Raw genomic sequence first — 26,686 nt, 5'->3', positions numbered from 1 at the left:
TAGATATGTAAAAGAAAGAGAAATAAATTGTGCTTGTCTAAACAAACAAATAATAAGCTGCTACACAACAATGTGACACAAATTGGACAAGTGACGAGTAAAAATGTAGCGCTAGTGGTAATAGGAACACTCAATATCATATATGGAGTGATTAAAAACACATATAAACTGAAATTCATAAGAATAAATGTGCAGTGAAAAAACAATGTGCAAATAAGTGTCCATCAATATATGTGGATAAACATTGAAAAACATAAAACCACGTGGATCATCATGGAAATAGATATTCCTCTCGACCACTTGAAATAGATGGAATAGATCAGCGACAGCAGATCATAAAGGCATGGAATGTCTCATGCAGAATATCAAAAAAAAATTATCACAATCCACTAGACATAGTCTAGTGGTGATGGTGATGTGGATGGAGGTGGTGATGGTGATGTGGTTGGAGGTGGTAATGTGGTTGGAGGTGGTGATGTGGATGGTGATGTGGATGGAGGTGGTGATGTGGATGGAGGTGGTGATGTGGATGGAGGTGGTGATGGTGATGTGGATGGAGGTGGTGATGGTGATGTGGTTGGAGGTGGTGATGGTGATGTGGATGGAGGTGGTGATGGTGATGTGGATGGAGGTGGTGATGGTAGCCAAATTGGGTAGTCAGAACAAGCCAGGAAATCAGGAAGCCAGAGATCAGCATAGTCAGAGGCAGCAGACTGGATCAGGAACCAGAAGGGACGTGGTGAGGTGGAGGTGGTGATGGTGATGTGGTTGGAGGTGGTGATGTGGTTGGAGGTGGTGATGGTGATGTGGATGGAGGTGGTGATGGTGATGTGGATGGAGGTGGTGATGGTGATGTGGTTGGAGGTAGTGGTGATGTGGATGGAGGTAGTGGTGATGTGGATGGAGGTGGTGATGTGGATGGAGGTGGTTATGTGGATGGAGGTGGTGATGGTGATGTGGATGGAGGTGGTGATGGTGATGAAGGTGGTGATGGTGATGTGGTTGGAGGTGGTGATGTGGATGGAGGTGGTGATGTGGATGGAGGTGTTGATGTGGATGGAGGTGGTGATGGTGATGTGGATGGAGGTGGTGATGTGGATGGAGGTGGTGATGTGGATGGAGGTGGTGATGTGGATGGAGGTGGTGATGGTGATGGAGGTGGTGATGGTGATGAAGGTGGTGATGGTGATGTGGATGGAGGTGGTGATGGTGATGAAGGTGGTGATGGTGATGTGGTTGGAGGTGGTGATGTGGTTGGAGGTGATGATGATGTGGATGGAGGTGGTGATGGTGATGTGGTTGGAGGTGATGATGATGTGGATGGAGGTGGTGATGGTGATGTGGTTGGAGGCGGTGTTGGTGATGTGGTTTTAGATGGTGATGTGGTTGGAGGTGGTGATGGTGATGTGGTTGGAGGTGGTGATGGTGATGTGGATGGAGGTGGTGATGGTGATGTGGATGGAGGTGGTGATGGTGATGTGGTTGGAGGTGATGTGGTTGGAGGTAGTGGTGATGTGGTTGCAGGTAGTGGTGATGTGGATGGAGGTGGTGATGTGGATGGAGGTGGTGATGTGGTTGGAGGTGGTTATGTGGATGGAGGTGGTGATGGTGATGTGGTTGGAGGTGGTGATGTGGTTGGAGGTGGTGATGTGGATGGAGGTGGTGATGTGGATGGAGGTGGTGATGTGGATGGAGGTGGTGATGGTGATGTGGATGGAGGTGGTGATGGTGATGAAGGTGGTGATGGTGATGTGGTTGGAGGTGGTGATGGTGATGTGGTTGGAGGTGGTGATGGTAATGTGGATGGAGGTGGTGATGTGGTTGGAGGTGGTGATGGTGATGTGGTTGGAGGTGATGATGATGTGGATGGAGGTGGTGATGGTGAGTTGGTTGGAGGTGATGATGATGTGGATGGAGATGGTGATGTGGTTGGAGGCGGTGTTGGTGATGTGGTTTTGGATGGTGATGTGGTTGGAGGTGGTGATGTGGATGGAGGTGGTGATGGTGATGTGGTTGGAGGTGGTGATGTGGATGGAGGTGGTGATGGTGATGTGGATGGAGGTGGTGATGGTGATGTGGTTGGAGGTGGTGATGGTGATGTGGATGGAGGTGGTGATGTGGATGGAGGTGGTTATGGTGATGTGGATGGAGGTGGTGATGGTGATGTGGTTGGAGGTGGTGATGGTGCGGAGGAGGAATTACGGGAGGAATGATAGACAGGTCTATGAAGTGATGGACTTATCATTGGAGTCTACTACAGACGTCCTGAGATTTATGAGAAGGGGGAGGAGTCGACTGTTCCAACAACTACAAGCCGGTAAAACCAAACTACTAAGACAGAAGATTAAGACTAAAACTAAAACCTACAGGATGGGCCTTACTTGTAGTGTTAGAAAAAGGAATAAAGGAAAGGAAAAGAACATTTCATCATACAGAGCTAAAGGAAGACATTTATCAATCCACTCACAAAAAATGTCATGAGTTTAAGAACATAAATGTTTCATTTTCATTTGTTTCATGTTAAAAAATATCAAACAATGACAAGTTCTGATCATCGTGAAAAACATCTCCCACACTCAGGGCAGAAAAACAGAAAATTTCCATAATTTTCCTTTCCTGATGGGCTCCATGGCAGCATACATTTGGGTAGCTTTGCCCTCGCTCCTACCCCATAGGACCCCGTCCTTATAAATTTTTGCTCAGTGCCAGAGGCTGCGTTGCGTAACTAACCTACTCATGACACTGGGAGGGAACTCCTGCTACCATGAAGCCCATCAGGAAATAAAAATTAAGGTAAGTATCTGATAGGAAATTTTCCATTTTCTTGACATGGCAGAATACATTTGCAAACTAACTAGCGCAAAAAACAAGAATGAGATGCCAAAAAATTGTAAAAATGGTACAACTGGTAAACATAGTCAAAACAGCCAGGGTTTGGTAGCCAAATTGGGTAGTCAGAACAAGCCAGGAAATCAGGAAGCCAGAGATCAGCATAGTCAGAGGCAGCAGACTGGATCAGGAACCAGAAGGGACGTCAGCCAGGCAAGTCTTCAACAGGAACACATCAGAGAGTCTCTAGATATGTTGACCATGGCGAAGGCACATGAGATCTGATCCATGCAGATTAAATAGCCAACAAGGCTGACTGACTAACAGGATAGGATCATAAGGTCAGTCACTGTAGAATGATGAGTGCTGGCAATTAATCGACAGCTGAGAAGCCTGAGATCAGAGAAGGGAGGACCAAGCCCAGCCCTGACAGCCCCATGACGTCAGCCAGTTAAGTCTTCAGCAAGACTGACTGACAAACAGGATATCATCACCAGTGTAGTCACTGTGGAATGGTGAGTGCTGGCAATTAATCGACAGCTGAGCAGTCTGAGCTCAGAGAAGGGAGGACAGAGCCCAGCCCTGACACCCCATGACTAAGCTCCGGGGAGGCAGAGTGAAACGCGTTGGGGGCATAGCCTGGTCGGAGTCCAGGCTGAGGTTGCCAAGGTTCAGTAGCCAAATCGGGTAGTCAGAACAAGCCAGGAAAATAGGAAGCCAGAGATCAGCGTATTCTGAGGCAGCAGACTGGATCAGGAACCAGAAGGCACGTCAGCCAGGCAAGTCTTTAACAGGAACACAGCAGAGAGTCTCTAGATATGTTGACCATGGCGAAGGCACAGGAGATCTGATCCAGGCAGATTAAATAGCCAACAAGGCTGACTGACGAACAGGATAGGATCATCAGGTGAGTCACTGTGGAATGATGAGTGCTGGCAATTAACCGACAGCTGAGAAGCCTGAGATCAGAGAAGGGAGGACCAAGCCCAGCCCTGACAGCCCCATGACGTCAGCCAGGCAAGTCTTCAACAGGAACACAGCAGAGAGTCTCTAGATATGTTGACCAAGGCGAATGCACAGGAGATCTAATCCAGACAGTTTAAATAGCCAACATGGCTGAATGACGAACAGGATATGACCATCAGGTGAGTAAAAACGCATTGGGGCATGGTCTGGTCGGAGTCCAGGCTGAGGTTGCCACTCCATTCATTGCAGTAGGACACCATAGATGAGCGACTTCTAGGGGTCGCCCTTCCTTCCTTGTTTCAACATAGCACTTAGCCAACAGAAACCTTATGGATAGATACTAACTATAAGGCAGCCAGACGATCCCAGAGGTAGGAACAGCAGAGCACACCATCATGCTGGCCACACTTCAGAGGTCACCCGACCTGGTGCAACTGCTTGGCAGAACTTCCATTATTACAGGTGTCAATCTTCTGCACATGTGTGCCATTCACCCCCTGCTAGCTGGGGACTCTGACTACTGGTGCCATCTCGGAAACTTCTGCACACCACGAGGTGCTCCCAATATCCACATCAGACCCCGGCCACCACATTTTCCAAAAGGTAGGAAACTTCATACGAAATTATTCTATAAGTGAGAAGGACAAATAAGGAATGGGGCCTCTGGCTCTGCCTGAAAATGTATGGGGTCCTATGGAGTAGGAGCGAGGGGGGGGCTACCGAAACGTATGCTGCCACCATGGAACCCGTTAGGAAAATAGCTTCACCCGTGCAAGGCATATCTGATATAAAGTAAGACTGGATTTTGTTTAAAGCATTTTCCACACTAAGAACAGGAATGCGTCTTCTTACCTACGTCTTCTTATCTACGTGAGACCTCTGATGTGTTTTAAGATTGGACTTGAGTGAAAAACATTTCCCGCATTCGGGGCATGAATACGGCTTCTCCCCCGTGTGAGATCTGTAATGTCTGACCAGCTCTGATTGATGAAAAAAACTTTTCCCGCACTCAGAACAGGAAAGAAGCTTCTCACCTGTGTGAGATCTCTGATGCGTTTTAAGTTGGGAACTCTGTGAAAAACACTTCCCACACTCAGAGCAGGAATACGCCCTCTCACCTGTGTGAAATTTTCGATGTTTATTAAGGTATGATTTCTGTAAAAAACACTTCCCGCACTCAGCACAGGAGTATGCCTTCTCCCCCGTATGAAACTTTTGATGTTTATCAAGGTCTGATTTCTGTAAAAAGCATTTTCCACACTTAGGACAGGAATACGGCTTCTCACCCGTGTGAATCCTCTGATGTATATTAAGATAGAACCTCTGTGAAAAATATTTCCCGCACTCAAGGCAGGGATACGGCTTTTCCCCCGTGTGGGTTCTGTGATGTCTGACTAGTTGTGATTTATGGGGGAAACATTTGCCGCATTCAGAACAGGAATGAAGTTTCTCACCCGTGTGAGACTTCTGATGTGTATAAAGGTGGGAACTCTGTGAAAAACATTTCCCGCACTCAGGGCAGGAATACGCCTTCTCACCCGTGTGAGTTCTTTGATGTTTTACAAGGCCTGACTTTTGCATAAAACATTTTCCACACGCAGAACAGGAATGCGGCGTCTCACCTGTGTGAGACCTCTGATGTGATTTAAGATAGTACTTCCGTGAAAAACATTTCCCGCACTCAGGACAAGAATACGGCTTCTCACCTGTGTGAGATTTGTAATGTGTGACCAGTTCTGATTTACGAAAAAAATATTTCCCGCACTCAGAACAGGAATGAATCTCCTTACTTGTGTGAGATCTTTGATGTACAGAAAGATCCAATTCAGAACTAAAACTTTCCCCACATTCAGGACAGGGAAATGTCTCCTCCCCCTGGTTCCTGGCACCACCCCTCACAGTACGAGGTTGCTCAGAGTCGGAGGGATTCCATGGTCTATCCACACTGTGAAGTCCTCCATCCATAGTGGAGCTCATTGTCTTTTCTCCTCCACAATCTCCTGTGATGTCCTCATCTTCCATTTTACAAGCTGGAGATAAAGTGAGACGATCCTTTGAGGGTTTCTCCATGGCGGGTCCTGGAAAAATAGAAAAACATCATCAATGGATCTGAGAGGGTTAGTTCACTTCCATCAAGATTCCATCTGGATCAGGTAGATATGAGTGAGGAGATGTTCTCTGTGGAGGTTCCAACCAGCTGGGACTCTTCCCCCCATCAAAGAACCTTTGGTCCTCCTCCCAGATCACTTCTACATTTACACAGCCTTGTCAGAAGAGCAGGAACCAATGGGGACTGGGAGGGGCGTGCTCTTTACACAGCCACAAGCCTAGGCACTGGGTCATGTGATCTCTGATAGACAAGAGGGTCCAAGTCCTGACTTGTAGACCCTTTACCATAGAACAAGTGACCATAGGTCTAGGCGCTGTGTTATCATATCTGTGCTACTGTAACTAGGAGTGACACACAACCTAATACTGCCAGCTGAACCCCAGGACGGGTATCAGTACAGAGAGGGGACCATTATCAACCTATCATTGGCTGATATCACTCAGCTCCCGCCCTACTCTGGACCAATTAGTGTGCAGTAACATAGGAGAGATAAGAGAAGAATATATTATGGGTCACCTGTGCTGATCTCTGTAGGAGTGTCCTCCTCTATGAATGTCCTCGTCATTCCAGCCTCCTCCGTATATTGCTGAATATCCCTCACATACGTCTCTTTTACTTCACACTCAACTTTCATGTTCATCAGATATTCACCCTAAACCAACAGAATAGCAGAAAATAACATCTGTAACATAGAAGTATTTATGATGTGAGATCACATAGAAAATATCATCTTGTAGAGTCCACACATCATCTCCACATGTCAGAGTGTTCAATCACTTTATGTTCCCGACCCTCAACTCCACCTACCTGATGATGGTGGGGGATGGTGTGACCTTCCTGTGTGGAATCCCGGGAATACAGAGGAGGGGGAGAGCTCTCTAGTGGGTTTCTGTAGCTGGAGGTCTCCACCATGGTGTCCTGGTACAGATCTTTGTGTCCTTTTAGAAACTCCTCCATCACCCCATCCTCATCATCCTCCTCTTTTATCTTTTCTTTGAGATCAACTTCAGAATCTCTCAGGTTTCCACTCTGAATATAGAATAAAAATGACATCAATGGTAACAATGCAGATAATGTACAGATCCTAATGATACTATCAGTGATTGTTCCTCATCTACCTGATGATGGTGGGGGATGGTGTGACCTTCCTGTGTGGAATCCCGGGAATACAGAGGACGGGGACATCTCTCCGGGGGGTTCCCATTACTGGATCCATCTGTAGGAAACACACACACTGACTGAATACATTGTTTCTATGTGTTTATCAGATGATGGGGGATCTAGGTGGAGCCTCCGTACTGCTCTCTCCTTTAAAATAAAGTCTCCTCTTACCCGGTGATGTGAGGGGCGGCTGATTCTCCATCATGACGTCCTTGTAGAGATCCTTCTGTCCTTCTAAATACTCCCACTCCTCCATGGATAATGTCCCAGAATTACCGGCACCGCTCACCTCTCCTTCCAGCAGCTCCATCATCTTCTTGGTGACTTCTAGAATCTTCTCCATGTTGTGTCTCTCAGGTTTTAGGGAGTCACATGGAGGCACTGTGATGGTCATATGATCACCTGACTTCACAAGAGGAAATATCTGTATTGGAGAACCAAAAGGAATATCATGTTAGAATCCCAGAATCCTCCCCACCTCTCCGGTCAGGTCTGTGTTTTATTAATAGAGATAAGAGTGATGTCATGTGATCTCCCAGAATCCTCCTCACCTCTCTGGTCAGGTCTGTGTTTTATTACTAGAGATAAGAGTGATGTCATGTGATCTCCCAGAATCCTCCTCACCTCTCCGGTCAGGTCTGTGTATTATTAATAGAGATAAGAGTGATGTCATGGGACCTCCCAGAATCCTCCTCACCTCTCCGGTCAGCAGGTAGATGATCTCCAGGGTGAGGTTTAGTATATTCTCAGTCATGTGACTCTGGTCCTCCTCCATCCTCATTGATGTGGTCATGTGATCTATGCTGGTTTATCTGTAGACGAATAGAGGAGAATTATCTGGACGGTATTGGTTGGACAATATTAGGATGGGGATATAAGAGGTTAACAGTCAAGTCGGTAACTTTGTGTTTCTTGCCCCCCAGCAAACCGGTTATATTTTGCCCTACCTCCCTGATCAGAAATGACATTGTTTGTTTTTTGTCTCTGAAGTATTTTTGGTTAATTTTCTATCTGCAGACAATATGAGGCGTTCTGAGATCAGTCAATAATGGATGGAGAAGGTTGATAACCTCACCCCTCATTATACGAGGGGGCCAGAGATCAGCCAATAATGGGGGAGGAGGTGGATAACCCCAACTCTCACATTTAGAGGGGGTCTAAGATCAGTCAATAATGGGTGGGGGAGATGGATAACCTCACCCCTCATTATACGAGGGGGTCTGAGATCATCCATAGTGTCAGTGTGTTAGATCTGGTGATAGTAAGTGGACAGGGAAAGCTCATTCATAGGCACAGATCAGTGGAGATGACTTATAGGGATGAGATTCAGGTAGACCTCAACCCTGGGTTGAATGTGGATCTCCGGGATTTGGGTTTTGGGAGAACCTTTGGTAAATATTGCGTACCCTAAATTTGGAATAACTTCAAATTCAAAAATGGCGGACCAATAGTCTTAGAGTTTGGGGCAGGCCCTAAACATATGGATATATGTACTGTCAGGAGAGTGACATCGCGGGCAGTTCGGCGAGCTCCTCTCCTATTATTGGCTGATCTCCGACCCCCTCTAATAGTGAGAGTCGGGGTTCTCCACCTCCTCCTCCATTATTGGCTGATCTCAGACCCCCTCTAATAGTGAGAGTCGGGGTTATCCATCCCCCCCCCCTATTATTGGCTAAGCTCCGACCCCCTCTAATAGTGAGAGTCAGGGTTATCCACCTCCTCGTCCATTATTGGCTGATCTCCGACCCCCTCTAATAGTGAGAGTCGGGGTTCTCCACCTCCTCCTCCATTATTGGCTGATCTCAGACCCCCTCTAATAGTGAGAGTCAGGGTTATCCATCCCCCCCCCCTATTATTGGCTTATCTCTGACCCCCTCTAATAGTAAGAGTCTGGGTTATCAATACCCACCCACCATAATTGGCTGATCTCCGACCCCCTCTAATAGTGAGAGTCTGGGTTATCAATACCCACCCACCATAATTGGCTGATCTCCGACCCCCTCTAATAGTGAGAGTCAGGATTATCCACCTCCCCCCCATTATTGGCTGATCTCAGACCCCCTCTAATAGTGAGAGTCAGGGTTATCCACCCCCCCCCCATTATTGGCTGATCCTCGACCCCCTCCAATAGTGAGAGTCAGGGTTATCCACCTCCTCGTCCATTATTGGCTGATCTCCGACCCCCTCTAATAGTGAGAATCGGGGTTATCCACCTCCTCCTCTATTATTGGCTGATCTCTGACCCCCTCTAATAGTGAGAGTCGGGGTTATCCACCCCCCCCCCCATTATTGGCTTATCTCTGACCCCCTCTAATAGTAAGAGTCTGAGTTATCAATACCCACCCACCATAATTGGCTGATCTCCGACCCCCTCTAATAGTGAGAGTCAGGATTATCCACCTCCCCCCATTATTGGCTGATCTCAGACCCCCTCTAATAGTGAGAATCAGGGTTATCCACCATCCCCCCCATTATTGGCTGATCCTCGAACCCCCTCTAATAGTGAGAGTTGGGGTTATCCACCTCCCCCCCCCATTATTGGCTGATCTCCGACCCCCTCTAAATGTGAGAGTTGGGGTTATCCACCACCTCCCCCATTATTGGCTGATCTCCGACCCCTTCAAAAAGTGAGAGTTGGGGTTATCCACCTCCTCCCCGACCCCCTCTAAAAGTGAGAGTTGGGGTTATCCACCTCCTCCCCCATTATTGGCTGATCTCCGACCCCCTCCAAATGTGAGAGTTTGGGTTATCCACCTCCTCCCCCATTATTGGCTGATCTCCGGCCCCCTCTAATAGTGAGGGGCAGGGTTACCCACATCTTCTCCTATTATTGGCTGATCTCAGACCCCTCTTATAGTCAAGGGTGGGGGAACTCAACCTCCTTCCCATTATTGGCTGCTTTTAAGCTGCTGACCATAATCAAAGGCTGTGCGAGGCATTATGGGCGAGCACCAAAAGGAATCAACCAAAATTTCTGCCAAAATTTGAGTCCCGGAAATTGGGGTCAGATTTATGTACAACCCAAATATGAATCTCATTACTTAGAGACTGCTATGGTCGGAAGGTGATTCGTGGAAAAGGCGACACATCTCCAAAATGAAGGAAATGTTCCGGCCCCGTAAGTGGGGAAATGTTCTGACTCTGAAGGGGTTAATCTAGGTTTCCACACTATATATGTGTGTATCCTCATCTGCTGGAGATAAAAGACGTCACAGTGACTATGGAGGAAGAGGACGGACATGACGGGGGTTACTGGGTGTAAATAGAAAATAAGATCTTATTACCTCCTCTGCTGCCAGTTCCAGCAATGTCTTCGCTCAACTTCCAACCAACTCACCTCTCACCTGGAACTTCCTATTTACACCTGACATCACTTCCTGTCTGTACCTGACATAATTTCCTGTCTTCCATAGAGACTTCCTGTCTGGGTAGAAGTACGATCACCACCTTTTGGAGCTCAGAGGCAATTGAGTACTGTTTGTGATACTTTTTTTTATTTGCACTAACATACAATGGTCCAGATTTACAGAGAGCAAGGCACACATTACGCCACCGTAGGGCAAACACTGTACGCTACGCCAATGCAGCACAGAGAGGCAAGCATGGCATTCAGCAAGCCAGTGCTCCCAACGCTGCGCCAGCGTGGCGTGAGTTTCGAAGACGCACGTCGGCGTAGGTGGAAGTGGGCGTGAACCCATGCAAATGATGGGCCGAGCGCCAGACAGGTACTTATCACGAACTGCGCATGCGCCGTGACGTGGACGCAAGCACAGCACCCCCATGCGCATGCTCACAACCACGCCGGCAAAACTGCCTAAGCTACGCCGGATCACTGCGTACGCAGTGAACATAACGTACGCCCAGCCAGACACACGTCCAACGCACAATACGCCGGCTTGTGTTCCCTGGTGTAGACCTGTGCATGTCTGTTGCTGGGTTGCACCTCCTTTATGGGGAATAACTTTACGCCGGACGTACAACTTACGCGCACCTCGCGTAGCATGCGCCGGGCACACGCACGTTCGTGAATCGCCGTATTTTCCTCATTTGCATGTTTGAATGGCTAATCAATGGGAGCAGCCCCATGCGTCCAGCCTAAATGTGCGCCCACCCTACGTCGGCGTGTGCAAGCTACGTCGGCGGGGTGTAGCCTGTTTTTAGGCGCATATTAGTTTGTGGGTCTGGCGCACAGATACGATGGCGCACATTTGCACTTACGTCGGCGTAACTTGTTATACGTCGGCGTAAGTGCTTTGTGAATCTGGGCCAATGTTTCAGGACAAGCTTTCGGGGGATGTCCCCTTCATCAAGGTCCAAGCAGTACCGATTCACAAAAGTTTTAGCAGATCCCATTTTATTGTTCATTATCACTATGCACTCACTACAGGCTGTCTGCAGAAAACTACAGGATAAGTGCTACAAACTTTTTTTTTGATAAAAGCCCAGCAGAGAAAAAGCTGACTGGAGGACTATACCATAGGATAACAATAAAGCTAAATTAAGTGATAGAGAGAGCGACAGAGAGAGAGAGTGCCAAGATAATGAACCAGTTTTCCTGTGATCACTTAATGCTGGGAGTCCTGTTTCATAAGGAAATTGTGGACCAGCTATAACAGGCGTTAAGTGACTTTTGGTGTATACAGACCATTACTTACACTCATTGTCTAGAAAATATTAGCTAGTGTATGAATGTTTTTATGTATGTATTTTTTATGTATGTATAGCAATGCCTTATCAGTGCAGCCACATCACTGCCTGTCATTGAAGAAGAAAACATACTTATTTACAAAACAAATTAAGAGAAACAAAGAAAAACTTTTTTTTTCAAAAGTCTTTTTTTATTTGTTGCGCAAAAAATAAAAATCACAGGGGTCATAAAATACCACCTAAAGAAAGCTCTAGTTGTGGGAACAAAATGATAAAAAATTTGTTTGGGTACAGTGTAGCACGACCGCGCAATTGTCATTCAAATTTCAACAGCGCTGAAAGCTGAAAATTGGCCTGGGCAGGAAGTCGTATAAGTGCCCGGTATTGAAGTGGTTAAACACAGCAATCTTCTTTAGTAAAAGCACATTAATATACTATTGGGTTTGTTTCTTTTAGGATTACTATACGAATCAGACAGCCAAAAAACTAAAATATTTTGTGATTGAAGATTGTGATGGTGCACTGCAATTGTCAGTCCTGTCACGTAGTCTGATCTCCCCGTCTCTTCATCGACAAGCAATATCTACCTCATTTTCTCACTATTATGTCTTCCTATGAAGCTTCTGCTGAAAAGCAAGGGAGATCAGACTACACTGCTAGAGGGACTTAACCAGCAGTAATATTTCCTCCTCTCAGAGTAAGCCAGACAGAACTTTATTAGGAAAAAAAGAGTTTACTGAGGACTTCAAAGTGTTTCTTCCATGATAAAGATCAGAGGAGCGCTCAGCCACGTGTTTTCTGAGGCGTATATGAAGGTGTGCATCTTCCCAGTGTGAGATCTCTGATGTACGGAAAAATATGATCCATATAGAAGACATTTCCTGCACTCAGGACACTAATACACCTCGAGGGTTGTGTGGGTTCTCTGATGTTGTTTGGTAGAACAGAAAACATTTCCAGCACCCAGGGCAGGAATATGGCTTCTCCACAGTGAGATCTTTGATGTATAACAAGCTCTGATTTCCGTGGTTAACATTTCCTTCACAGCTTTTCCCATGCCTGGCGTCTTAAGACTTGACTTTTGTCAAAGCATTTTTCACACTAAGAACAGGAATGTGTCTTTTAACCTATGTGAGTCCGCTGATGTTTGCTAAGCAGAGGCTTTTTCGAAAAAGATTTCCCGCAGTCAGGGCAGGAATACGGCTTCTCACCTGTGTGAGATCTCTGATGTCTAACAAGCTGTGATTTCTGTGCAAAACATCTTCCGCACTCAGGGCAGGAATACGGCTTCTCACCCGTGTGGGTTCTTTGATGTTTTACAAGGCTTGATTTTTCGGCAAAGCATCTTCCGCACTCAGAACAGGAAAAAGGTTTCTCCCCCGTATGAGACCTCCGATGTGCGTTAAGATGGGGCTTGTGTGCAAAACGTTTCCCGCAATCAGAGCAGGAATACGGCTTCTCTCCTGTGTGAGACCTGAGATGTGCGTTGAGATTGGACTTGAGCGAAAAACTTTTCCCGCACTCAAGGCAAGAATACGGCTTCTCACCTAGGTGAGATCTTTGATGTAAAACAAGGTCTGATTTGTGCGAAAAAGAGTTCCCACACTCGGGGCAGGAATATAAAAGACATGAAATATTTTTCTCCCACTGAATCCCGGCACCATCCCTCACAGTACGAGGTTGCTCAGAGTCGGAGGGATTCCATGGTCTATCCACACTGTGAAGTCCTCCATCCATAGTGGAGCTCATTGTCTTTTCTCCTCCACAATCTCCTGTGATGTCCTCATCTTCCATTTTACAACCTGGAGATAAAGTGAGACGATCCTTTGAGGGTTTCTCCATGGCGTGTCCTGGAAAAATAGAAAAACATCATCAATAGATATGAGAGGGTTAGTTCACTTCCATCAAGATTCCATCTGGATCAGGTAGATATGAGTGAGGAGATGTTCTCTGTGGAGGTCCCAACTAGCTGGGACTCTTCCCCCCATCAAAGGTACTTTGGTCCTCCTCCCAGATCACTTCTACATTTACACAGCCTTGTCAGAGGAGCAGAAACCAATGGGGACTGGGAGGGGCGTGCTCTTTACACAACCACAAGCCTAGGCACTGGGTCATGTGATATCTGATAGACAAGAGGGGCAAAGTTCAGACTTGAAGACCCTTTACCATAGAACAAGCGACCATAGGACTAGGCTTCTGGTGATATGCAGCACTGGGAGGAGGTGGAAGCAGTATTTTCACCTGTAAAAATAAGTGCTTCAGTCTTTATGTTACTCCTTTACTTTTCATCCCGATACAGTTTTATGGTAACATTTATCTATAAGTCTGCTGGAAGAAGAGGGACCAACCTAAGAAAGTCTCAATCTGTGTTATCATATCTGTGCTACTGTAACTAGGAATGACACACAACCTAATACTGCCAGATGAACCCCAGGATGGGTATCATTACAGGATGGTGACCATTATCAATCTATTATTGGCTGATATCACTCAGCTCCCGCCCTCCTCTGGACTAGGGATTTGTCGAACACCCCATGTTCGGTTCGCACCAGAACCTGCGAACAGACCAAAAGTTCGCGTTTACTTTAGAACCCCATTAAAGTCTATGGGACGCAAATGTTTGAAACCTAAAGTGCTAATTTTAAAGGCTAATATGCAAGTTATTGTCCTAAAAAGTGCTTGGGGACCCGGGTCCTGTCCCAGGGGACATGTATCAATGCAAAAAAAAGTTTTAAAAACGGCAGTTTTTTCGGGAGCAGTGATTTTAAATGACTTTTTATCCTTCAGAAATGACACTTTGTGCAGGGACAGTTCTAATGCCGCGTACACACGATCATTTATTGGGTTGAAAAAACAAAGTTTTTCAGCCGCTAGAAAAAAACAATGTTTCTTCAACTTCATCATTAAAGCGACGTTGCCTACACACGATAGTGAAAAAAAAATGCTCAAGCAAAGCACGGTGACGTACAACACGTACGACGGCACTATAAAGGGGAAGTTCTAATGCGGATGGCGCCACCCTTTGGGCTGCTTTAGCAGATTTTGTGTTAGTAAAAGACGATTTGCGCTTTTCTGTCTGTTACAGCGTGATGAATGTGCTTACTCCATTACGAACGCTAGTTTTACCAGAACAAGCGCTCCCGTCTCATAACTTGCTTCTGAGCATGCGCTGGTTTTTCACGTCGTTAAAGCCCACACATGGTCATTTTTTACAACCCGAAAAACTACATAGTTTAAAACATCGTGAAAAAAAAATGTTTTTCAGAACCTGAAAAATGCTCTAAAGCCCACAGACGATCGTTTTAAATGACATTTTTAAAAAAGTTGTCATTTACAACCCGAAAAATTATCGTGTGTATGCTGCATTAGAACGGGACACAAGCGCTGCTTTACTGCCATACTATACACACCTCCTAGGTACGAAATTTAAAGGAATATTTCACTTTTATTGTTTCACTTTAAGCATTATTAAAAATCACTGCTCCTAAAAAAAATTCCGTTTTTTTTATAACAAAAATTTGCATTGATACATGTCCCCTGGGGCAGGACCCCGGTCCCCAAACACTTTTTATGACAATAACTTGCATATAAGTCTTTAAAATTAGCACTTTAGATTTCTCCCATAGACTTTTCCAGGGTGTTCTGCGGCTTTTTGAATTTGCCGCGAACACCCCAAATTGTTCGCTGTTCGGTGAACAGGCAATGTTCGAGTCGAACTCGAAGCTCATCCCTGCTCTGGACCAATCAGTGAGCAGTAACAGAGCAGAGATAAGAGAAGAATATATTATGGGTCACCTGTGCTGATCTCTGTAGGACTGTCCTCCTCTATGAATGTCCTCGTCATTCCAGCCTCCTCCGTATATTGCTGATCATCCCTCACATACGTCTCTTTTACTTCACCCTCAACTTTCATGTTCATCAAATTTTCACCCTAAACCAAGAGAATTGCAGAAAATAACATCTGTAACATAGAAGTATTTATGATGTGAGATCACATAGAAAATATCATCTTGTAGAGTCCAAACATCGTCTCCACATGTCAGAGTGTTCAATCACTTTATGTTCCCGACCCTCAACTCCACCTACCTGATGATGGTGGGGGATGGTGTGACCTTCCTGTGTGGAATCCCGGGAATACAGAGGATGGGGACATCTCTCTAGTGGGTTTCTGGTATTAGGTGGCTCCATCATATCCTTGTGTCCTTCAGAAAACTCCTCAAACACTCCATACTCACCATCCTCTTCTATAAACTCTTCTTTAACAACAATATTATAATCCCCAAGATTTTCATTCTGATAAAAAATTAAACATTTATTGTAACATATAGGCTTCTATTCAAATTATAACCACTAATAATTGTTAATTACCTACCTGATCATCTTGAGGGACGGTGTGACCTCCATGTGTGAAATCCCGGGAATACAGAGGACGGGGACATCTCTCTGGTGGGTTTCTGTAGCTGGATGACTCCACCATGGTGTCCTGGTACAGATCTTTGTGTTCTTTTGGCATCTCTGACTCCTCCATCACCCCATCCTCATCTTTTAGATCAGCTTTAGGATCTCTCAGGTTTCCACTCTGAATATATAATAAAAATTACATCAAAGGTAAACAATGCAGATAATGTACAGATCCTAATGATACTCTCAGTGATTGTTCCTCACCTACCTGATGATGGTGGGGGATGGTGTGACCTTCCTGTGTGGAATCCCGGGAATACAGAGGACGGGGACATCTCTCTGGTGGGTTCCCATTACTGGATCCATCTGTAGGAAACACACACACTGACTGAATACATTGTTTCAATGTGTTTATCAGATGATGGGGGATCTAGGTGGAGCCTCCGTACTGCTCTCTCCTTTACAATAAAGTCTCCTCTTACCCGGTGATGTGAGGGGCGGCTGATTCTCCATCATGACGTCCTTGTAGAGATCCTTGTGTCCTTCTAAATACTCCCACTCCTCCATGGAGAAATAGACAGTGACATCCTGACACCTTATAGGAACCTGATACACACAATGATACAGTCACCATCCAGACACACCACTTGTCTGTTACTGGATAATGTCCCAGAATTCCCAGAATCCTCCTCACCTCTCCTGTCAGCAGCTCCATCATCTTCTTGGTGACTTCTAGAATCTTCTCCATGTTGTGTCTCTCAGGTTTTCGGGCATCACATGGAGGCACTGTGATGGTCATATGATCACCTGACTTCACAAGAGGAAATCTCTGTATTGAGGAACCAATAGGAATATCATGTTAGAATCCCAGAATCCTCCTCACCTCTTCGGTCAGGTCTGTGTTTTATTAATAGCGATAAGAGTGATGTCATGTGACCTCCCAGAATCCTCCTCACCTCTCCAGTCAAGTCTGTGTTTTATTAATAGAGATAAGAGTGATGTCATGTGACCTCCCAGAATCCTCCTCACCTCTCCGGTCAGGTCTGTGTTTTATTAATAGAGATAAGACTGATGTCATGTGACCTCCCAGAATCCTCCTCACCTCTCCGGTCAGCAGGTAGATGATCTCCAGGGTGAGGTTTAGTATCTTCTCAGTCATGCGACTCCGGTCCTCCTCCATCCTCATTGGTGCCGTCATGTGATCTATACAGGTCTCCTTGTAGATGGATAACTTTGGGAAATGAAAGTAAGAATTATTTGGATGGTATTTGTCACACAATAATAGGATGTAAGGGGGGTGGGGGTAATAGGAGGGTTGCTTTACATTTAAGGACTACTGTCCCCCTGGTAACACATTTCATTTGGGCTGCTTAGTGTTTTTTTATTTTCATGAATCCGGGACCCTCTAGGCCAGTGGTTCTCAACCTGGGGGTCGGGACCCCCTCGGGGGTCAAATGATGATTTGCCAGGGGTCACCAAATCCTGGGCTGTTCCTGAAGCCCGCGCTGTTCTCTCAGGAAGGGAGATAAGAGGGGGAGGAACGAAGAAAAAGGGAGAGAAAGGGGGAAAAAAAGAGAGAGAGAAAGACAGAGGAATTAGGATAGAGAGAGATGAAAGGGAAAGAAAGTTGAACAAAGAGAGTGTGGTACATCCTAAAATGTACCATAAGGGGTTTTAATACTGTACGAGTGGAAAGCACTCAGGGAACGCTAAATGTCCGCGGGTTAGGGACGCAAATTACTTGTCTTGCCTTGGGTGCTTTTAACCCACGCTATGGAAATCATTTTACTGTTATGGCGCGTACACACGATCAGTCCATCCAATGAGAACGAACCGATGGAACGTTTTCACGATCGTGTCAGAACGCGGTGACGTAAAACACAACGACGTGCTGAAAAAAACTAAGTTCAATGCTTCCAAGCATGCGTCGACCTGATTCTGAGCATGTGTGGATTTTTAACCGATGGTCGTGCCTACTAACGACCGTTTTTTTTCCCATTGTTTAAATTTAAAGCAAGTTGGCTTTTTTTTTTAACCGATGGTTAAATAACCTATGGGGCCCACACATGATCGGTTTTGACCGATGAAAACGGTCCACCAGACCGTTGTCCTCTGTTTAACCTATCGTGTGTACGAGGCCTTAGGGGTCCCCACAACTTGAGAAATTTTATCAAGGGGTCACGGCACTAGAAGGTTGAGAACCACTGCTCTAGGCCTACTGGATCAGACATTCCCTTTTCTCTGTTTGGTATCTGAACTGGACTTGATTAGTTTTAGATCTGCAGACAAGGAATAATAAATACCCTTCCTGTGACCTGTTTGCTCTGAGGCAGTGCTGTGAGGTCAAAAAGGGGGGGGGGGCGGGGATTGGGGTTATCATGATGTCCAGGAAGTGGAACTTGCTTTTGGCTGGAGGTTCCGGCTTAACTGGATTACTGCCAGAACTCCATCTGGAAGGCTCCAGAGAGCATGTGCAGAGTACTGACCCCTGGCCACCTGTGCCCACTAAGGGGTGAAAGACTGCCGTTCTTCATTCCTGCTAATATCCAGTAACATTTGATTTGACCATTGAAGGTGAAGTCTGCCCTAATTTCTTGGCAGCAGTTCTGTAAGGAGGTCTGAAAAGTAACTGTGGGTGGGAGGACCATCATAGACCAAGACCCCCTCCCTACCTTAGAGTCCCCCCAGCCCTGCCACCTTCTTTTTCTCAGAGCTCCGCAGCCCACCAGAGAACGGACATGGCGGAGATTACTGGGTGTAAATAGAAAATAAGTTCTTATTACCTCCTCTGCTGCCACTTTCAGCAATGTCTCCTCTCTACTTCCTATCGACTTACCTCTCACCCGGAACTTCCTGTCTGTTTGTAACATCACTTCCTGTCTGTAACTGACATCACTTCCTGACTTCCACAGAGACTTCCTGTCTGGGTAGAAGATCACCATTTTGTGGAGCTCAGAGGAACTGCAGCCCCTGAGAAACGTCTCTTGGTGTAAATACGGCCTTGTGTGGTATGAACTGTAGATCAGCCATAACATTGTAACCACTCACCTAATATTGAGTAAGTTTCCCTTTTTGCTACCAAAACAACAACCCATCAAGGCATGGACTCCACTAGACCTCTGAAGGTATGCTCATAGTTGCCAACATTGTAGTTGTAGTCTTATTATAATTAGGGGGCGGGGCATGTACTTGTAGGCGTGATATAGCAAAAAAGAAAAAATGCAACCCCCCTGTACATAGTTACCCCCCCCTGTACATTATAGTTACATCGCTGTACACCAAGAGGGACAATGGCAGAGCAGAGCAAACTCCACGAGTGGCACCGTGTGTTTAGTGGAGAGGGAAGGGAGATCTGTGCAGCTAACCCCGGCTTCAGAATTGTGAAGAGTGAAGCCGATTCATTGGCTACACGTATCGAGCTTCTCAGCCTTTTGGCTAAGATCAAGTGTAGTATCTGTTCTTATCAGTTGCCAATAGGTGGTGCTAAGCTGACTGTCCCCGGTACCCTGTGAGAGGGGGAAAGGGATGGCAGTCGGCGGACGCTAAGTCTGTTGGCGTGGAGGTGGAAGCCTTCTGATCGGGACAGAGAGGCATGAGGTCGAAGCCAAGAGGCCGGGTCCCTGGCCGTTGGCCTGGATTTGGTGGTATCTGCCCGTCAGTTGTTCTGGAGGGAACCCTTGCTTCTCCTTTAACCGGGAAGGAGCGGGTAGTACTTCCAGAATGTGATTAGGTGGGAGAGATAGGGGTTGTGGGTAGAGCTTGCCTAGGTGGGCTCTCCCCGACCTCTTCTCCCACCTTCCTGGCTGGGAAGGGTGCTGCCGGTCCGGACCGGGGGCTAGGGACCGTTGAAAAGCCTGTGGAGATTGTGCCCCTGGAGTGGCAGTCCAGGGGTGCCATACATTGCATGAGTGTTTGAAAGGGGCACTCATCGTGTGGCACCTTCAGGTCGCTGATCTCCACAACACACTTTTCACACCTGCCTCTAGGGATGGGCCTTTTGGCTAGGACCAGTGGAATTTTTGTTTCCTGGCCGGAGGGCCGGCCCATGTATAGCACATTGGTCACTTTATCTCACTCTGCCATCTTCCTTCTCTCCACTTTCATTTTTTATTTTCCCCGTGTTTGTCTGTTTTGTCACTTTTTTGTTTGGTGCACTGCACTTTTAGTGTGATGAGTAGGGTGCTGGTCCTCGGACCTGCTCTGAAAGTCTTGGGAGTTGGTGGACTCGGCCTTCTGGCTAAGTTTGCCGGCTCTCATGGGGTCTCCCTTCGGGGGAGCCTCACCGAGGAGGGTTCTGTTTCGGCAGTCCCTCCGAGGATGTTGGGTCCTTGTGGCTTCGGCTGCTTGGACCAAGATGGGTCCATATGGCTTCGGCTGTATGGACCACAGTTACTCTAGTCCCTGCCAGGAGCCTAACGCCCCGGGGGATCAGAGACGGGTCCTCTTCGGAGGACCATTTGACAATGCACCCATCACAGTTTTTTGTTGCACCTCTTTATGTGTGTGCACATTTTTCCTGCACCGGGTGGAGTTTTTGGGCTGTGTTTTGCACGCCACAGGCTTTTCAACAGAAAAAATCTGTTCTTATCAGTTGTCAGAGGTGCGCTGAAGCACCTCCTATATGGGGAGGGTGGATGCAATCCAATGACGTCATTGCACCTGGAAGGATGGTTTCAGCAGGGACTATGCCTTGCTGCCTGACAGATACTGGGGGCCGGCCTATAGTTGCGTCTGAGCCATCTGGAAGGGTGCTCCTGGTGAGGATGGGTGGCTGCACTTGGTCTGGTCTCTTTGCCGAGTTCTAGTCCGGCCTTCTGGTTGGCTGGTGTAAGTGCTATCTCTGTCAGCGATCCGGTTGGAGGAGCTGGTAATGCCCTGGGATGAGACGGGGTAGGACCATGCAAATCTGCCGGGTTGATGGGGGGTCTGGAAGGGCTAGTATTGGCGGAGGCTGCTAACTGGAGCGGCAGTTCTCTCTAAGAAAACATTGAAGGGCTCTCTAGCTGGCAGGGGTGGAGGGCTGCACTTAGGGTTGCCACCTGTTCGGGATTCACCCGGACAGTTCGGGTTTTAAATCATGTGTCCGGATTTCAGGCGGACTAAAACCCGGACACATTATTTAGACTGGAATGTGGCTCCCCAAGTAACCATGACAGTCACACACAAATCTGTTGCTGTCCGGGAGCTGCGGTTAGCTGTCTGGGGGGCAGGTTCAACTTTACTTGGGGGCAGGGCAATGACGTCAGCAAGAGCAATTTGGCCACACCCACTGCAGCACACTATGCGCACAGCATTACTACTCTCCTTGGGATCACCCAAAGGTGTCCCAGGCCGCTAAAGTGTTCGGGTTTGGTTTGAAGAAAAGGTGGCAACTCTAGCTGCACTGGCCGGTTGGGGGGTTGGATTTGGAATGGAAAAGCCTATGGTGCATGTGCCCCTGGAGTGGCAGTCCAGGGGTATCTGAGAATCACTGTGAGTCACTTTGATTTAAAGATACCACAGTCACTGCACCAGCAACACGCTTTTTTTTAGCACCTGCCTCCCGGGCCGGGCCTTTTGGCTAGGACCGGAGATTTTTTTTTATTCCTGGCTGGAGGGCCTGGTCATTGTAGAACACAATGACCACTTCTTTCACTCTCCTCTCCACTATCCCTTTCCCCCACTTTATTTTATCTATTGCCTATGTTTGTCACGTTTTTGTCTTTTTTTGTTTGTGCACGTTATTTGTTCACTGTGTTACTAGTAGGGTGCGTGTCCTCGGGCCAGCCCTGAACGTCTTGGGAGTGGGTGGACATGGCCTTCTGGCTTAGTTCGCCTGCTCTCATGGGGTCTCCCTTCGGGGGAGCCCCACACCTAGTACTGGGAGGGTTCTGTTTTGGCAGACCATCCAAGGAAGTTGGGTCCGTGTCGGCTTCGGTTGCTCGGACCACAGTACCTCAGTCCCCGTCTGGAGCCTAACGACCTGGGGGATCAGGGTTTGGGTCCTTTTTCACAGGAGGACCACTTTACGTTGCACCCGTCTGCACGTTTTTGTGAACACTCTTTATGTGTGTGCACATTTTTCCTGCACCGGGTGGAGTTTTTTGGGTGTGTTCACATGCCATAAACTTTAAATGGAGGAGGTGATGGTGATGTGGTTGGAGGTGGGGATGTGGTTGGAGGTGGTGATGGTGATGTGGTTGGAGGTGGTGATTTGGTTGGAGGTGGTGATTTGGTTGGAGGTGGTGATGTGGTTGGAGGTGGTGATGTGGATGGAGCTGGTGATGGTGATGTGGTTGGAGCTGGTGATGTGGATGGAGGTGGTGATGGTGATGTGGTTGGAGGTGGTGATGGCAAAGTGGTGATGTGGTTGGAGGTGGTGATGATGATGAGGAGGTTAGAGGTGGTGATGGTGATGTGGATGGAGGTGGTGATGGGGTTGGAGGTAGTGATGGTGATGTGGTTGGAGGTGGTGATGGTGATGTGGATGGAGGTGGTGATGGGGTTGGAGGTGGTGATGTTGATGTGGATGGAGGTGGTGATGGTGATGTGGATGGAGGTGGTGATGGTAATGTGGATGGAGGTGGTGATGGTAATGTGGATGGAGGTGGTGATGTGGATGGAGGTGGTGATGTGGTTGGTGATGGTGATGTGGATGGAGGTGGTGACGGTGATGTGGATGGAGGTGGTGATGTGGATGGAGGTGGTGATGTGGTTGGAGGAGGTGATGGTGATGTGGTTGGGGGTGGTGATGTGGATGGAGGTGGTGATGGTGATGTGGTTGGAGGTGGGGATGTGGATGGAGGTGGTGATGATGATGTGGTTGGCGGTGGTGATGGTGATGTGGATGGAGGTGGTGATGTGGTTGGAGGTGGTGATGGTGATGTGGATGGAGGTGGTGATGGTGATGTGGTTGGAGGGGTGATGGCAAAGTGGTGATGGTGATGTGGATGGAGGTGGTGATGTGGATGGAGGTGGTGATGTGGTTGGAGGAGGTGATGATGATGTGGATGGAGGTGGTCATGGTAATGTGGATGGAGGTGGTGATGTGGTTGGAGGTGGTGATGGTGATGTGGTTGGAGGTGGTGATGGTGATGTGGTTGGAGGTGGTGATGTAGATGGAGGTGGTGATGTGGTTGGAGGTTTAGATGGTGATGTGGATGGAGGTGGTGATGGTGATGTGGATGGTGATGTGGTTGGAGGTGATGATGGTGATGTGGTTGGAGGTGGTGATGGTGATGTGGATGGAGGTGGTGATGGTGATGTGGTTGGAGGGGTGATGGCAAAGTGGTGATGGTGATGTGGATGGAGGTGGTGATGTGGATGGAGGTGGTGATGTGGTTGGAGGAGGTGATGATGATGTGGATGGAGGTGGTCATGGTAATGTGGATGGAGGTGGTGATGTGGTTGGAGGTGGTGATGGTGATGTGGTTGGAGGTGGTGATGTGGATGGAGGTGGTGATGTGGTTGGAGGTTTAGATGGTGATGTGGATGGAGGTGGTGATGGTGATGTGGATGGTGATGTGGTTGGAGGTGATGATGGTGATGTGGTTGGAGGTGGTGATGGTGCGGAGGAGGAATTACGGGAGGAATGATAGACGGGTCTATGAACTTATCATTGGGGGTCTCCTACAGACGTCCTGAGATTTATGAGAAGGGACAACCTGGTAAAACAAAACTTCTAAAGACACAAGATTGAGATTGTATTTACATTTTTATCAGCTACATATGAAATGTTCCACTTTCAGCCAGCAGGTGGCACTCTCCAAGGAAATGAAGCTGCCTGTGCAGGCTGCTGACCATTGAAATTGACAGTCTTGTAATCTGATCTCCCCTTCTCTCTCATCCATATCTAGAGTCTCTCACCAGGATGTCTTCCTATGAAGCTTCTGCTGAAGATCAGGGGAGATCAGACTACACTGCTAGAGGGACTCAACCACCAGTAATATTCCCTCCTCTCAGAATAAGCCAGAGAGGACTTTAGGAGGGAAAAAATAATCTTACTAAAGGCGTCAAAATGTTTCTTCCATGATGAAGATCAGAGGAGCGCTCAGCCACGTGTTTTCTGAGGTGTATATCTCCCAGTGTGAGATCTCTGGGCATTTTCCGCACTAAGTAGCGACACATCTACTCCCCTGTGTGAGACCTACAGTGTTGGTTAAACTCGTACTTGAGTGAAAAACATTTCCCGCACTCAGGACAGGAATACGGCTTCTTCCCCGTGTGAGATCTCTGATGTTTATAAAAACTGGATTTATCTGAAAAACATTTCCCGCACTCATGGCAGGAATACGGCTTCTCCCCCGTGTGAGATCTTTGATGTTTAACGAGGTCTGATTTCTGTAAAAAACCTTTTCCGCACTCAGGACAGGAATACGGCCTTTCACCCGTGTGAATTCTCCGATGTATTTTAAGATAGGAATTTGCTGAAAAATATTTCCCGCACTCAGGGCAAGGATACGCCTTCTCCCCCGTGTGACTTGTTCGATGTTTTAGAAGGTGGGATTCTTGTGTAAAACATTTTCCACACTCTGGACAGCAATATGGCTTTTCACCCGTGTGAGTCCTCAGATGTACATGAAGAGTTTCCTTCCGTGAAAAACATTTCCCGCACTCAGGGCAGGAATAGGCCTTCTCACCCGTGTGAATTCTCTGATGTGTTACAAGGACTGATTTTAAGCTAAAACATTTTCCACACTCAGGACAGGGATGTGGTTTCTCAAGTTTGTGAGATTTCAGATGGCTGTTAAGATGGGACTTGAGAGCAAAACATTTTTCGCACTCAGGGCAAGAATACGGCTTATCCACTATGTGAGATCTCTGATGTTGAACAAGGTATGATTTCTGTGAAAAACATTTCCCGCACTCAGGGCAGGAATACGGCTTATCCACTATGTGAGATCTTTGATGTTTAACAAGGTATGATTTCTGTGAAAAACATTTCCCGCACTCAGGGCAGGAATACGTCTTCTCACTCGTGTGAATTCTTTGATGTTTTACAAGGCCTGGTTTCCCTGCAAAAGATTTTCCACACTCAGGACAGGAAACTGGCTTTTCACCCGTGTGAGACATCTGATGGGAAATAAGACTGGCCTTCTGTGAAAAACATCTCCCGCACTCAGGGCAGGGAAATGGCTTCTCACCTGTGTGAGTTCTTTGATGTATCACCCAGTGCGATTTTATTGCAAAGCATTTTCCGCACTCAGGACAGGAATACGGCTTCTCCCCGGTGTGAAATGTCAGATGATAGTTAAGATTGGACATTTGAGAAAAGCATTTCCCGCACTCAGGGCAAGAATACGGCTTCTCCCCCGTGTGAGATCTCTGATGTCGAAGAAGTTCATGTTTCTCTAAAAAACATTTCCCACACTCAAGGCAAGAATACGGCTTATCCCCTGTGTGAGATCTTTGATGTCTGACAAGGTGTGATTTATATGGAAAATATTTCCCGCACTCAGGGCAAGAATACGGGTTCTGCCCCGTGTGAGATCTCTGATGTTTAACAAGTTCATGTTTCTCTGAAAAACATTTCCCGCACTCAGGGCAGGAAAAAGCCTTCTCCCCCGTGTGAGATCTCTGATGTTTAACAAGTTCATGTTTCTGTGAAAAACATTTCCCGCACTCAGGGCAGGAATACACCTTCTCACTCTTGTGAATTCTTTGATGTTTTACAAGGCCTGGTTTCCTTGCAAAAGATTTTCCACACTCAGGACAGGAAAATGGCTTTTCGCCCGTGTGAGACTTCTGATGGGAAATAAGATGGACCTTCTGTGAAAAACATCTCCCGCACTCAGGGCAGGGAAATGGCTTCTCACCTGTGTGAGTTCTTTGATGTTTCGCACAGTTCGATTTTATTGCAAAGCATTTTCCGCACTCAGGACAGGAATACGGCTTCTCCCCCGTGTGAGATCTCTGATGTGTGATGAGTCGTGATTTACAAGGAAAACATTTGCTGCACTGAGAACAGTGAAATGTCTCCTCCCCCTGAATTCCGGCCCCACCCCTCACAGTACGAGGTTGCTCAGAGTCGGAGGGATTCCATGGTCTATCCACACTGTGAAGTCCTCCATCCATAGTGGAGCTCATTGTCTTTTCTCCTCCACAATCTCCTGTGATGTCCTCATCTTCCATTTTACAACCTGGAGATAAAGTGAGACGATCCTTTGAGGGTTTCTCCATGGCGTGTCCTGGAAAAATAGAAAAACATCATCAATAGATATGAGAGGGTTAGTTCACTTCCATCAAGATTCCATCTGGATCAGGTAGATATGAGTGAGGAGATGTTCTCTGTGGAGGTCCAAACCAGCTGAGACTCTTCCCCCCATCAAAGAACCTTTGGTCCTCCTCCCAGATCACTTCTACATTTACACAGCCTTGTCAGAAGAGCAGGAACCAATGGGGGCTGGGAGGGGCGTGCTCTTTACACAACCACAAGCCTAATCACTGGGTCATGTGATCTCTGATAAACAAGAGGGTCAAAGTTCAGACCTAAAGACTCTTTACCATAGAACAAGTGACCATAGGCCTAGGCTTCTGGTGATATGCAGCACTAGAGGGAGCTTGCAGCAGTATTTTCTCTTCAGAATATATTGG

General features: G+C 47.1%; 3 protein-coding genes and 1 pseudogene across 3 annotated transcripts in view; 1 reads left to right on the top strand and 3 right to left on the bottom strand.

The window, feature by feature from the left end:
• Positions 1-3,571: 3,571 nt before the first annotated feature.
• Positions 3,572-5,895, bottom strand: LOC120909626 (oocyte zinc finger protein XlCOF6.1-like). The gene has a single exon (XM_040321381.1). It carries the CDS (start codon positions 5,863-5,865, stop codon positions 4,648-4,650), a length of 1,218 nt encoding a protein of 405 aa, XP_040177315.1. The 5' UTR covers positions 5,866-5,895; the 3' UTR covers positions 3,572-4,647.
• Positions 5,896-12,558: 6,663 nt separating this feature from the next.
• LOC120910621 (gastrula zinc finger protein XlCGF49.1-like) lies at positions 12,559-24,196 on the bottom strand. The gene is made up of 3 exons (XM_040322375.1): positions 24,098-24,196; positions 15,598-15,644; positions 12,559-13,442 (listed from the first exon to the last, which is right to left on the bottom strand). Exons 1-3 carry the CDS (start codon positions 24,194-24,196, stop codon positions 12,836-12,838), a joined length of 753 nt encoding a protein of 250 aa, XP_040178309.1. The 3' UTR covers positions 12,559-12,835.
• Positions 19,530-19,660, top strand: LOC120912547 (annotated as a pseudogene).
• Positions 23,789-26,686, bottom strand: part of LOC120910620 (zinc finger protein 850-like) — a 32,559-nt gene continuing 29,661 nt past the window's right edge. The window contains exon 7 of the mRNA XM_040322374.1: positions 23,789-26,278. Within this exon, the coding sequence (XP_040178308.1) occupies positions 24,221-26,278 (2,058 nt within the window). The 3' untranslated portion in view covers positions 23,789-24,220. The remainder of the gene's footprint in view (positions 26,279-26,686) is intronic.

Source organism: Rana temporaria, chromosome 8, assembly GCF_905171775.1.
Source record: "Rana temporaria chromosome 8, aRanTem1.1, whole genome shotgun sequence".
Classification (NCBI taxonomy): Eukaryota; Metazoa; Chordata; class Amphibia; order Anura; family Ranidae; genus Rana; species Rana temporaria.
The sequence above is the reverse complement of the archived record's forward strand: the minus strand, read 5'-3'. Positions and strand labels throughout refer to the sequence as shown.

What these genes read in the sequence shown, in the direction of transcription:
- LOC120909626 (XM_040321381.1), bottom strand. Translation starts at nt 5,865, where the DNA reads ATGGAGAAACCCTCAAAGGATCGTCTCACTTTATCTCCAGCTTGTAAA.
- LOC120910621 (XM_040322375.1), bottom strand. Translation starts at nt 24,196, where the DNA reads ATGCCCAGAGATCTCACACTGGGAGATATACACCTCAGAAAACACGTG. An exon ending in GAAACATTTTGACGCCTTTA is followed by an intron (nt 15,645 to 24,097) that starts GTAAGATTATTT and finishes CTCTTGGTTTAG; the next exon opens with GGTGAAAATTTGATGAACAT. An exon ending in GAGGGTGAAGTAAAAGAGAC is followed by an intron (nt 13,443 to 15,597) that starts GTATGTGAGGGA and finishes CACTATGGATGG; the next exon opens with AGGACTTCACAGTGTGGATA.